At 33.7% G+C, this 14,104-nt stretch overlaps 1 protein-coding gene across 5 annotated transcripts in view; it reads left to right on the top strand.

The window, feature by feature from the left end:
* The window catches only part of NBEAL1 (neurobeachin like 1), a 188,210-nt gene that overhangs the window by 168,640 nt on the left and 5,466 nt on the right, over positions 1 to 14,104 (top strand). For all 5 annotated transcript variants that reach the window (XM_031958300.1, XM_031958299.1, XM_031958298.1 and 2 more), the window contains 9 exons: positions 658 to 774; positions 7,520 to 7,609; positions 8,226 to 8,335; positions 8,911 to 9,083; positions 9,590 to 9,684; positions 9,952 to 10,068; positions 10,622 to 10,783; positions 11,532 to 11,680; positions 12,178 to 12,313. In XM_031958300.1, the coding sequence (XP_031814160.1) occupies positions 658 to 774; positions 7,520 to 7,609; positions 8,226 to 8,335; positions 8,911 to 9,083; positions 9,590 to 9,684; positions 9,952 to 10,068; positions 10,622 to 10,783; positions 11,532 to 11,680; positions 12,178 to 12,313 (1,149 nt within the window). The remainder of the gene's footprint in view (positions 1 to 657; positions 775 to 7,519; positions 7,610 to 8,225; positions 8,336 to 8,910; positions 9,084 to 9,589; positions 9,685 to 9,951; positions 10,069 to 10,621; positions 10,784 to 11,531; positions 11,681 to 12,177; positions 12,314 to 14,104) is intronic.

Genomic DNA, 14,104 nt, shown 5'->3' with positions numbered 1-14,104 from the left:
GCTAATCCTGTAATAAGGAGAGAGAGCTTTCTAGATACGGAGGAGCACTGAAGCAAAGGCCTAGAAACTTGAGAGGAAGGTTGTCTAGGAAGAACAGATTGTAAGCACATTGGATCAGAAGGGACAGCATACAACTGAAATGAGAGGTCAGAAAGAAGGCAGATAAAAAAGAATTTTAGGGGGTAGTACTTTATCCTGGAGGCAAAAGAAAGTCCACTGAAGATTTTTGAATAGGGTGTTTGTGACATAGTCAAATTCCTGTTTTAGGAATATCAATTTGGCAGTGGGAGGAGATTAGGATTTAGATAGGAGAGAATCTGAAGGTTGAATGAGAGATAAAGGGGACCAAATTAGAGGACTGGTGAAATTGTCCAGGTAAGAGGTGATGGGCATGTCACCCAGAGTAAAGACTGTGTGAGTGGAAAGAAGGAAGAGAAGAAAGGTAAAGATAGGGTTGATAAGACTTGAAAACTAACTGGATATGGGAATTGAAGGAATATTTTATCCTATATAGTTATTATAATAATTCTATTGTAGTTTTCAGCAATTGAATGTTTGGCTAAAGAGTGAAGTGACTTTAAATTGTGAGTGACACATTTGTAATATGTGCTGTATATGTACTCTTTAATTATTTTTTCCCTTAAAATTATTCTAAAGGAACCACACCCTCCAAGATTATCAGCAGAAGAAGTAGTACAAAGACAAACCAAAACAGATACTGCAGCCTTGAACCTCTTCCAGCATCTCCCTGAACTCAACTCATTTTTCATAGAGGTAAAATTCTACTCTGTAACATCACTAAAACATACCTACTTTGAAATAATATCAACTTTTATTCAAGTATATTTATAATGGAGGGGGAGCAGTTGAATAGATAATAAAAAACCATAGCATAGAGAACAACAACAACAACAAAAACTTTGAACCTGGTAAGAAGAACTGAGCTTCAATTGTTTCTTCTACTGCTTTGATCTTGGTCTAAACTTCTCTGAGTCTCAGTTTCCCAATCTGTGAAATAGTGATATTTACCATACCTACTTCAACAGGGTTGGGAAGACCAAATGGATTATGTAAAACACTTCATAAAGATAAGAAATTATACAAATATGTTGTTTACAATAACTTGCAATTGGCTTTTGAAAATACTTTTCCTTGTTTTTTACTTTGAAGATATCCTTATTCTCCCTGAGATTACTTTATATTGCTTTATAACCTCTAGGGACTTTCTAATATCTCCAGGATCAAGTAGAGATTCCTTTGTTTGGCATTTAACACTTTTCACAATTTGTCTCCTTTCCTTCTTTTTTTCCTTCAACATACCCTGTAACCCAATAATCTGGCCTATTTGCTATTCCTCGTAGACAATGGTCTGTCTCCTGTCCTCTGCTGTTGACTTGGCTGTCCCTCAGGCCTAGAACTTTCTCTTTCCTTGTCTTTACCTCTTAAAATCCTGGGTTTCTTTTAAGACTAACCTCAAATGCCATATCTATGGGAAGTGTTCCTGACTTCTGTTGCGAGAGCCTTCCTCTCCAAAGCTACCTTCTACCCGTTCTGTTGGTTCTATTTATATATTGACTACCACTTTTTTTTATTATTATTATTAAAGCTTTTTATTTACAAAACATGCGTGGGTAATTTTTCAACATTGACTCTTGCAAAACTTTCTGTTCCAAATTTTCCCTCCTCCCCCGCACCCCTTCCCCTAGATGGCAGGTAGTCCTATACATATTAAGTATGTTAAAGTCTATGTTAAATCCAATATAGGTATACATATTTATACAGTTATCTTGCTGCACAAGAAAAATTTGATTTAGAAAGAGAAAAAAAAAAACCTGAGAAGGAAAATGAAATGCAAACTTCAACAGAAAGCATAAAAATGCTATGTTGTGTTTCATACTCAGTTCCCACAGTCCTCTCTCTGGGTATAGATAGCTCTCTTCATCACTGAACAATTGTAACTTGTTTGAATCATTTCAATGTTGAAGACAGCCACGTCCATCAGAATTGATGCTCATATAGGCTTGTTGTTGCTGTGTTTAATGATCTCCCAGTTCTGCTCATTTCGGTTTACATCAGTTCATGTAAGTCTCTCCAGCCTTTCTGAAATCATCCTGCTGGTCATTTTTTACAGAACAATAATATTCCATAACATTTATACACCACAATTTATTCAGCCATTCTCCAATTGATAGGCATCCACTCAGTTTCCACTTTCTGGCCACTACAAACAGGGCTGCCACATACATTCTTGCACATGTGGGTCCCTTTCCCATTTTAAAGATCTCTTTGGGATATAATCTCAGTAGAAACACTGCTGGATCAAAGGGTATGCACAGTTTGATGACTTTTTGACCATTGTTCCAAATTACTCTCCAGAATAGTTGGATCATTTCATAGTTCCACCAATAATCAATAACGTATCAATGTCTCAACTTTCCTATATCCTCTCCAACATTCATCCTTTTCTTTTCCTGTCATCTTTGGCTACCACATTTGAATGTAAGTTTCTTCAGAACAATGACTGGTTTGCCTTTTCTTTCTTTCTTTCTTTCCTTTCTTTCCTTTCTTTCCTTTCTTTCCTTTCTTTCCTTTCTTTCCTTTCTTTCCTTTCTTTCCTTTCTTTCCTTTCTTTCCTTTCTTTCCTTTCTTTCCTTTCTTTCCTTTCTTTCTTTCTTTCTTTCTTTCTTTCTTTCTTTCTTTCTTTCTTTCTTTCTTTCTTTCTTTCTTTCTTGTATTCCTAGTGCTTGGCACTGAGTAAATGCTTAATAAAGAAATCCTTGCTCATGGGTTCACGTAAAGGGTATACATAAAAGCTAAGAGATCTGGGAGAGGAAATAGACTTCAAGACAGAGACCGTCCTGGTGGCACTGAAACCAAGACCCATTCCAGAGGGCCTCCAGAATGGGTTTTGGTTTCAGTGCAGGAGGCAAGAGAGCCACCAGGTGGCTGATGAAGATGGAATGAACTCTATTATAAGTACATCATTATAGGTGTCAATCTTGTAGAATAGGTGTCAACTTCTAGAATTATACTAAGTACATGTAAACTAGAGAATCATTATATTAATTCCACTGAGTTAATACCTTGTTGTAGGATTAAATCAGTCACACTGAACTAGAGAACTCACATGCTAAACTAGATAACCATTGTCTTATCAATACCACTGAGTTAACACCTTGTAGGATTAAATCAATCATACAGAGTTCCTGTCCTTTACATGTTCATACTGTCTTTAAAGGGTGAACAAATAAGTAGCTTGGTCTAAATTGTGTCCCTGGAATTTGCAGAAGTACTTTAGTCCCTCTCAGTGACATACCCTCCTACATTATTTTAAGTCATTGGTTTAGGTAAGGGTCTCAGTAAAGGAGGTGAGCAAACACAGAAGGGATATCACTTTAATACTCTACTGATCTGTAATTTCATCTGTGTGGCTGTTCCTGCTACTAATGCTGCTTGTAAGTCACTATATTTCCCCTCACCTCCATTTTTCTTTTCATTATAGGCTTAACAAACATCAACAGACACAAATATTTCATTATCACAAATTAAAAACAGGAAGGAGTACTATATATGCAACTGTACTAAAATTGTTCTGCCTGTCTTTTTCCAAGCTTCTTTTTTTTTTTTAATGTATTTTTAAATGCTGTTTTGATGCTCTTCTTTCATTCTGGGTTTTTTTTTTTTTTTTTTTTTTTTTTTTTTTGGCATCACTATAATCACTAGCTATTAATTCCTCCCCTCCAATAGAAATTCTTATTTATTTTTTATTTTGATTTTCTTTTATTAATCTCTCTCCCATTAGTCTATCTCCACATTGAGCAAGTTAAAAAACAAACAAACAAACAAACAACCTGTGTAATAAACCCTCAGAGTATAGATGTGTAATCTAGCAAAACAAATTCCCTCAGTCACTATGTCTGAAAATGTATAAATTACATGTCTCTTTATGTATTTTAAGTTTATCACTTCTTTGGCAAGAGTGAGTGGCATGGCATGTTTCATCTTTACTGATGATGTATTCAATATTGTGTATTCATCTTCATTTTTTGTATGCAATTTATTATTGCATTGATCAGTATTCTAAAGTCTTTCAAAGTTGTTTTTCTCTGTTAATCTGTCATTGTATAAATTGTACTCTTAGTTCTGCTCACTTTTCCTCTGAATCAGTTCATAAAGGTCTTCTCCTTTTCCTCTATAATTGCCAATTTCATCATTATTATGACTATTTTGTTACATGTACATGTCACAATTTGTTTAGTCATTGACCATTCTCTAATGTGGAAGTAGCCTTTTAGATTCCACTTTTTTATGATAATGAAAAAACTTGTTACAAATATTTTGTACATGAAGATCTTTTTACTCCTTTTAAAAAAATTTCCTTGGAGTACAGCATAAGCTTAATGTAATAGATCTGGACTAAAAAGTATGGCAGATTTGATAAATCTCTGGGCATAGTTCCACATTGCTTTCTTGTATGGCTGGAATAATTCACAATTCTACCAATAATCTATTAACATACCTGTTTCCTTCAATATTGGTTTGCTTGCTTTCTTGGGGAGGGCAGACGTAAAGGCAAGGGGGAAGAAAAATTGAGAACACAAAATGTTACAAGAATCAATGTTGAAAACTATCTTTACAGGTATTTGGGAAAATAAAATACTACTGAGAAAAAAAAAATTACCTGTTTTCTTGCAGTTACTCCAATATTTTCTTTTTTTGATTTTGTCATTTTTACCAGTATAAAGGGTGAAGTTAAAAGTACTTCAAAGTTTCTTTAATTATATTCCTCTAATTATTATTGATTTAGAGCATTTTTTTACTTTTTTAATAATAGGTTGACTTACTTCCTTTGAAAACTAGCTATTCTGAAGAAATTATCTGTCAAATCTATGGATAGGGGGAAGAGTTCATGGCCAAATAAGAAATAGAGAGGTTCATAGGAGACAAAATGGATAATTTTGATTACATAAAGTTAAAAAGGTTTTGAGTAACCAATAAACCAAAACAGCTAAAATTAGAAGAAAAGCAAGAAAGTGGGGGAAAAATATTTTCAAGGTTTTCTGATAAAGGTCTCATTTCCAAAATATTGTCACATTTACAAGAATAAGAGCCATTCACTAACTAATAGCCAGAGCATTTGAGTAACCTGTTTTTAGAGGAAGAAATCAAAGCTCTCAATAGCCATATGAAAAAAGCAATCTTTAAATCACTAATAGAGAAATATGCATTAAGATAACTCTGGGTACCAACTCATACCCATCAAATTGACGAAGAAGACAAAGAAGGGGAAGAGATAAATACTGAAGGGCTGTAAGGAAGTAAATATATTGTTGGTGAAGTTGTGAACTAGTCTGTTTATTCTGAAAAGCAATTTAGAACTATACTCCAAAAGCTATTATATTTTACCTCCCCTTTGATCCAGCAATATCACTACCAAATCTAAGCCCAAAGAGATCAAAGGAAGAAGAAAAGGACCATCCATATATGTACCAAAGTATTCTTAACAGGTTTTTTTTGTTTTTGTTTTTGTTTTTATAATGTCAGGTAAGTTGAACCCAGGGCAGTGTCCATCAATTGGGGAGATGGCTGAACAAGTTATAGTATATGAATAATGAAGGAATGATGAAGGGCATAGTTTCAGGGGAAAAAAACTGGGAAGATTTTATGAAATAAAAAAATGAAGTGAACAGTTTTACATAATAACTGCAATAATATAGAGATAATCAACTTTGAAAGATTTGTTACAGTCTGTTGACCAGCCACAATCCCAAAGAACTCATGATGAAATATGCTACCTACTGCTAGCTAGAGAACTAATGGACTCAGAGTTTAGATTGAAGTAAATATTTCCTTCCCTCCTGCCTTCCTCATTTTCTTCCTCCCTCTCTCCCACTTTCCCTGCCTTCCTCCTTCATTTCCCTCCCTTATTCCTTCTCTTTCCCTTCCTTCCACTCTTTCTTCCTCCCTTTTTCCCTTCCTTCCTTTTTTCTTCCCTTCCTTCCTCATTCCCTTTCCTTCCCTCCCTTCCATTCCTCCCCTTTTTCTCTTCCCTTCCTTCCTTTCTTCCTACCTTATTTCTTTTCTTTTTTTTTTTTTTTTTTTTTAATTTAATAGCCTTTTATTTACAGGATATATACATGGGTAACTTTACAGCATTAACAATTGCCAAACCTCTTGTTCCAATTTTTCACCTCTTACCCCCCCACCCCCTCCCCTAGATGGCAGGATGACCAGTAGATGTTAAGTATATTAAAATATAAATTAGATACACATACCTTATTTCTTTTCTTCCTTCCTTCTAAACATTTTTTTTTGGTTGGGGGAGAAGTGTGGTGAAACATAATTAATACAGAAATTTATTTTGCACAACTACTTAAAAAACCTGCCTGTTCATATCATTTGACCATTTATCTTTTGAAGAACGACTCTTAGTCTTATAAATTTGAATTACTTCATGGATATAAAACTTTCCTAAATTAAACTTGTTTCAAAAATTTCCTCCCCTTCCCCAGTTAATAGTTTCCCTTTACTTTTTAATATATTAGATTTATCTGTGCAAAACTTTTTTTAATAAGCCTAGTCAAAATTGTCCATTTTTTCTTATGTGATTTTCTTTGTTACTGGTTTCTTTCTCTATTCATAGATCTAAAAGACAATTTTTTTCTTTGTGTTCCTACCCTCCCTAATTTTTTTATGATGTTTTTTGCCCATTTAGTTTTGGGTAACTATAGTTCTTTATTTTCTAGAAGTTTTAGTTACATTCCTAATTTATGAATCTGTTCTTTCTTTTTTTGTTGTTGCTGAATTTTGCCTTCTAATTCATCCAGCTATCTTCATTCATTTTATGGATTAATTTATCCCATTCACATTCATAATCATTATTCTTAGTTGTGCATTTTTTCTTAAGGACATCTCTAATTATTAGCTAAAATGTAATTCTCTGTTGTATTCATATATTGGTCCTATTTTTGTTCTGTGCTATCCAACCAGTATAACTAATCCCTCTTCCACAAGATTGACCAGGCATCAGAAATGCAAAGGCAAAAAAGGAAGCTTCTGTCCATGAGGATCTTAAATATTTTCAGGGGAAATAGTATATGTATATATTACCAAAAAAATAAAAAAAGATAAATAAAAAAAAATTTAAAAAATAAAGAAATAATGGTAATGACACAAAAGTGGGGAGAATCAGCAGCTTAGTTGAGTAAGATAGATTTAAAAAATAGGCTTTGATGGACAATTTGAATTCTAAAAGATAGAGGTGATAAGTTTTCAACATATTTTCCTCACAATAATTCTACAAGGTAAGTTGAACAATAGCAGTATTTCCTTTTGAGAGAGGAGGAAAGTGGAACAGAGAGAGGTGAAAGACCTTACCCAAAGAAATAGAGTTGATTAGTGGCAGAACTAGAAGTTGAATCTAGAACTTCTAACCCCAAGTCCATTGATCTATCTCTCTCTCCACTTGATTGGGAATCTTTCTGATTTAAATTCTAATATTTTTCTATTTCCCTATTAGGGTATCAGTGATGGGATTCCACTAGTAAAAGCTATTGTTCCCAGAAATCAGCCTCGTTCTTTTATGACACAGGGTAGTCCAGAGATACTGGTGAGTTGGTTTTTATCTTTTTCAGACCCTGTTGTTCTCATGAGACTAGTGAAATGCAAAAAAAAAAAAAAAAAGTAATAAAGCCCCCAAAACCATAACAAACTCATCTTTTGCCATGTTATCAAGTTAAAAGAAAAAGTCAAGTTTGATATACATAAAGAGAACACAGGTAAGTCAAATGTATTTATTTTGGTTTACAAATGCTGTACTAAGTAAAAGATATAGCAGAGTATTTTATTTATCAGTTAATTTCTGATTCTAACTTATATAATAAATAATATCTCTAAGAATGATAGCATTACCCCTCAAATTATCTATTATAGATACAGTTGTATATTAATAATTTTTGAGAAGTTAAGGGAAAATGATATATTATTAAATAAAGTAACCATAGTCATAGTTGACAACTAGTCTTGAGTGAAAGTAAAAGGGACAAAAAAAAAAGTAAAAGAGACAGAGTTCTTGTTGAACCATATGAGAATTTTTTTATTTTTTACAGAATTAAAAAACGTTTCTCATTTAGTTATCTAAATGCTAAAATGTTAGATTCCCCAAATCATCAGTGGAAAGGGAAAGCTAATTCATCTAACTTCATCATTTATATGTTGTTTTCCAGTTAACAGCAAGCATGAATTGTGTAATTGGAACCCATGGATGGCTGCCTTATGACAGAAACATTTCTAACTATTTTACATTCATCAAAGATCAAACTGTGACAAATCCTAAGTAAGTAAAGAAATAGTATTGATGGTCACAGGTGGACAGTAACATTCCTTCCCTTCAGCTTATTACCTAATAACAGATGATCTTCTTGAGTCCCTTAGGTAGCAACATATGTCTTTGTTTCTATTTGACTGCTTCATTTGATTCCTCAGCTTTGCCCAGATCTTCATTTACAATGTACTCTGAGACTTTGAACTTCTTGCCCAATTGTTCATTCACTTTTTTCTCTAAATGAAGAATGTTGCTTAATCCTCTGGTTTTGGAAGCCATGCTTAATCTTTTCATTTCAGTGATTCCATCCATGATCTTATTGCTAACATCATTGATATTAGCAGCAAAAAAAATTGTTTATTGCCCACCTACCAATAATTTATTATCATAAAAGATATCACTGTGGTAAAATGAATACATTGCCTTTAAAACTTTTTTTTTTTTTGGGGGGGGGTCATGCAGTGACAGATGAGTTATATTTAAAGAATATGAAATAACATGAATTTCAGAAAAAAAAAAGCAAAAAAAAATCTTTCACTTTATCCAGTTGTTCAGAAATATCCTTTTTTGTGTTAATGTGTTTATAGAACTCAGCGTGGCATAAATGGTCCTTTTGCTCCAGGACTAGCTATTACTTCTAAGCTATTTGTAGTATCACATGATGCAAAGTTATTATTCAGCGCGGGACACTGGGACAATAGCATTCGAGTAACATCACTCACCAGAGGCAAAATGATTGCACAGCACATCAGGCATATGGGTAAGGATTAATTTTAATCTCTGAAATAAAAACATCTTTTATACTTGCAGTGAGCAGTCTTAGTCTAACAGAAGATACTTCCCTCCTCTTGGTGGACAGATAGGGAGCTGCAGGTGGGAACTGTTACATACAATGTCAGAAATGTTTATTCTGTAAATTGGTTTTACTTCTTTTCTTTATTACAAGGAAAGGTTCATGCCAGGCACAATCGTAAATATACAAACATTAGCACATTTGATCTTCACAACAACCCTGGGAGATAAGTATGCCCATTTTACAGTTGAGGAAATGGAGGCAGTCAGAAGAACTTGCTTGAGGTCCCATAGCTAGGAAGGACAAGAGACTAAATTTGAATTCAGGTTCTTTCTGACTCTGTGCAATATGGTATTACTAGCTTCTTTTCTTTTGGGACTGGAGTTATAAATAAGAACGATATCAGCCAAATTTAGATATTTGGTCACTTTAGATTAACTTAGTTCCTTTTATAAAGTTTTCTTTTCTTCCAGATATTGTGACCTGCTTATCCACAGATTATTGTGGAATACATTTGATTTCTGGTTCCAGAGATACTACGTGTATGGTATGGCAAGTAGTACAGCAGGTAAGTACACTTGCCTAAGGCAGAATCAAGGTTTGTACTCCTACAACACCCTATCAAGTGTTCTTTCCAATATATTATGAAAAAGCGAATTCCATATTTACAATTAAATCAAGTGTGTGTAACTTTTAAGGTAATGATGAATAACCTCAGTTATAACTCTGTAATATTTGTTCATGATTTGCAAGTTAATTTCAGTAAGAACTACATTATTACAAAAATAGCCTGTTGGAAGATGGCCTTACTTTTACTCTGTTGTTTTGCTAATAGGGAGGTATACCTGTGGGTTTGGGGCCCAAACCACTTCAGATTCTTTATGGACACACTGATGAAGTATCTAGTGTTGGGATCAGCACTGAACTAGACCTGGCAGTGTCAGGAGCAAGGGTAAGATTTTGCCTTTTTATTAAAAAAAAAAAAAAATCTTTATTCTAAGTGGCAGGGGAAGAAAAAAATCTAAAATGAATTTTATTTTGGGGATTCTTAGCAAGTAGGTAGGAAGAACTATATTTATATGAGAATCTTGAAAGAAAAATGAATACAGAAAAAAATTGAAAGCAGTTGTGATTTATTGCTACTTGAAAGAAATTTGAATTTCTTCAGTTATAAAAATGCTGAACAGTAGTTTGGAGGAGTCATAAAGTGTAAGTTCTTTGAGAGTAGGGACTGTTTGCTTTTAGGCTTTGTATTTCCTGTGGCTGCCATAGTACTAAGAATATAGTAGGCCCTCCAAAAATGCTCATGGAATTGAAAGAAATGAAAGATCAGGATAGAATCTGAGAATAGGGAATGTTTCAGAAAGTATGTGATTTTGTTAGTCTTCTATTCTTATTTCTGTCCACCCTCCCCAGATTTATTTCCCTTGCTCCTTTATACAATGTCCTTTCCTTTTCCTTGTCCTTTTGGTCTTTTTCTAGCTTCTATTATCTCTACTTTGCAGGATGGCACTGTGATTATTCATACAATTCAGAAAGGCCAATACATGAGGACTTTGCGACCGCCGTGTGAGAGTTCTCTCCTATTGACAATTCCCAACTTGGCCCTGTCATGGGAAGGACATATTATTATCCATTCCAGCATTGAAGAAAACACTACTCTCAAGGTATATAATGTTTACTCTATTCACGTAATAACTCTGGACGATGGCTATTCATTTAGTCTCACATTTTATTGAGTTTCACATTGTATTGATTTTGGTTGGGCATTTTGAGGAGAGTAGGAAAGTCCTTATTTCAAGATTTTATTTCAGATTTCTTCCACTGTTTATGTCTATAGGAGGAAAACATGACAGTATTATATATTAGTGATCTATGTTATACTTTATTAAAATACATATGACAAAGAATAACTTTTATTACACTGGAACAATTAAATCTAAAGTGCAAGTTGTATGCAGTGTTTCTCCTCAGTCTCAAATACAGTAATTTTGAAAATTAGATTCTTATATTATGGAGGATATTGCAAATGACATTTTTTAGTAATATAAGCCTTTTATCTGGAGGTAGTATTTTAATGTCTTTTAAAACATTCTCTGTTAAGTAATTATTATTGAATCATTATTTGTAAAAAAGGAAAAGATACTATGAGTCCCACTTCCTTGGGTTATTGAAAGGAGATAATATGCACTTAAATGTTTGGCAAACTATAAAGCTCTGTATTAGTATACTACTAGTATTATTATTCTTAAACTCCTGAATTCTTTTTACCATTATTTTTTATTTTAAATTTTCTGAGGCTCAGAAGTCATTCCTTATCATAGCCATAGACTTAAATATGAAAGAAGCCAGAAAAAGGGAAGACTTACTCTTTATTACATACTCTTAAAATCCCACATATTATATTCTCCACAGGATAAAAATGCTTTACATCTCTTTTCTGTGAATGGAAAGTATCTAGGATCTGAGACCCTTACAGAACAAATAACAGATATGTGTGTAGCTGGAGAGCACATCATAGCAGGCAGCTTGCAAGGGTTCCTGTCTATACGAGATCTCCACAGGTAAAAAAAACTAGAATCATCAGCTCATCATTTAAGAAAAATGTTGCATGATTAAAATGCAGGTTGGTTGTTTTTCAGTAATTTCAATAATTATCTCAGATGTCTTCTTTGGCATGTGTGAAAGGAATGTTGAAAGCTAATGTCATGTTTCATGCTTAGGACTTGAAAGGCTTTGTCAGAGTGACACTTAGAGTAGAACAGGCCAAGGACTAGTTGAGGAATGAGTTCTAGCACCATTAAAAATATTTTTCTCCCAGTGCTATTTGTGAGTATCAAAAAAAGTGGCACCTTTGGAATAAAGAAGCAATATCTTTAAGTAGAATGTTTTCTCTTTAGCACATGACAGACTTTCAGAGGGTGAATTTCCTTATTGTAGAATTTTTGATTCTTGATTTCTATAAAATTCCTTCCACCTGTATCATTATATGCAAAAGTCTTTCTTTGTGCAGTATGAAACTATTATTTTATGTGTATTTTTTAATTCATTTCTCTTCTAGCTTAAATCTGAGTGTCTCCCCATTAGCCATGAGGCTGCCTATTTACTGTGTTTCTGTTACCAAAGAACATAGTCACATTCTTGTGGGACTGGAAGATGGCAAACTGATCATCGTTGGTGTTGGCAAGCCAGCTGAGGTAATATTTACCCGCAAGAATTTTCTGTCTTGGACTATTAAAGATCCTCTTGTTTTTCCTCAATTCCAGCTGAATTAAATTGTAATGCTTTCCTTTCTCTTGTCACACCTAGACTTAGGTCTGCTAAGTAGCTTGTAAGTACAAAATAGGAATTCTTTTGATTTTTATACATATGCAATGTGTCAGTTGCTTTTCTTTAAAAGCATCATTTCCCCCTTCATTTCATAAAGAATTTCTCCATGTTACCTCTGCTGATAATTTAATTCTCTGTGGTGAAGTAAATTTGCAAGCATTCATCACTTCCTGAATCAAATATCAAAACTGTTATCAAATAACTACTTGCTTCTGGGTGAAAGAGAATTATAGCAATTATACTCAAGAGCTTGAGTTTCAATATAAGGAGAAACAAAAGAGGCCATTTGTTTAACCTCAGTGCCATGGGTTATCCTCATTGAGAGATCCTGATAGTAGATACTCACTCATATTTATTTTCCAACCAAAAAGCTTCTAGGATTCATCTAATATCGATACTAATTTTGTGTGTGTGTGTGTGTGTGTGAAGATTCTTAGTCAACAGGTTGATTTTATTTTAATCTATTTGAACAGAAATATTAGATTTGTGTTCCATTTTTAAAACAGATATGTGTATAAGATACAATACATTATCTATGGTAATTGTTATTCATTCATTCATTTATTTGCTGAGGCAATTGGGGTTAAGTGACTTGCCCAGGGCCACACAGCTAGGACGTGTTAAGTGTCTGAGACCAGATTTGAACTCAGGTCCTCCTGACTTCAGGGCTGGTGCTTTATCTATTGCACCATCTAGCTGTCCCTGGGTAATAGTTGTTATTGATACATACTGACATCAAGGAAATAACATTAACTTTGTTTTGTATTTATTTTCCTAACTTTTTAATGCTTGACCATAGGATTTATGTGTGTATATTTCACACTGTCAAGAAGGTATATCCCACTGGTATATATCTGTCTTTTAGTAATTCTGCACATCCATTAAAAAAAATATTTTACACTGCCATCTTCAACAAAATGTACTCAGAATTATGCAGCATCTTTTTGTTTTTTCTTCTCAGGATTTTTTTTACCTTCTTTCTAAATCCAATCTTTCTTGTGCAACAAGATAACTTTATAAATATGTATACATATATTGTTTTTAACATATACTTTAACATATTTAACATGTATGGGACTACCTCTCATCTAGGGAAGGAGGGTGAAGGGAAGGAGGGAAAAAGTTGGAACAGAAGTTTTTGCAAGGGTCAGTGTTGAAAAATTACCCATGCATATATTTTGTATATAAAAAGCTATTTAAAAAAAATTATGCAGCATCAGCAAGAGTCTAGCAGGGGTCCTCAAATTTTTTAAATGGGGGCCAGTTCACTGTTCCTCAGACTGTTGGAGGGCTGGACTATAGTAAAAACAAAAAGTTTGTTTTAAAATTTGTTTTAAAGGCCCACAAGGCCTTTAAATAAAGAAACGTCTTAGCCCTGGATGAGGGGGATAAATGTCCTCAGCTGCTGCATCTGGCTGCGGCCGGAGTTTAAGGACCCCTGGTAGAGATTCCAAAGGTTATTTGGAAAGGTAAAACTTCTTTTGGGCCCTATGCTGCTGACTTAAAATATGTAGTTAAAATATGCCTATTTATTTAAGATCTAAGTGTAGTGTAGATTTTGTTATATATTGAATAAAAGTCTCAAAATAAGAAAGAATTTATTAATTTGTAACACCTAGAAATTTCACTTAATAATTTAAAATTTAATAGGAGGCCCA

The sequence above is a fragment of the Sarcophilus harrisii genome, chromosome 3 (assembly GCF_902635505.1).
Source record: "Sarcophilus harrisii chromosome 3, mSarHar1.11, whole genome shotgun sequence".
Lineage (NCBI taxonomy): Eukaryota > Metazoa > Chordata > Mammalia > Dasyuromorphia > Dasyuridae > Sarcophilus > Sarcophilus harrisii.
The sequence above is the reverse complement of the archived record's forward strand: the minus strand, read 5'-3'. Positions and strand labels throughout refer to the sequence as shown.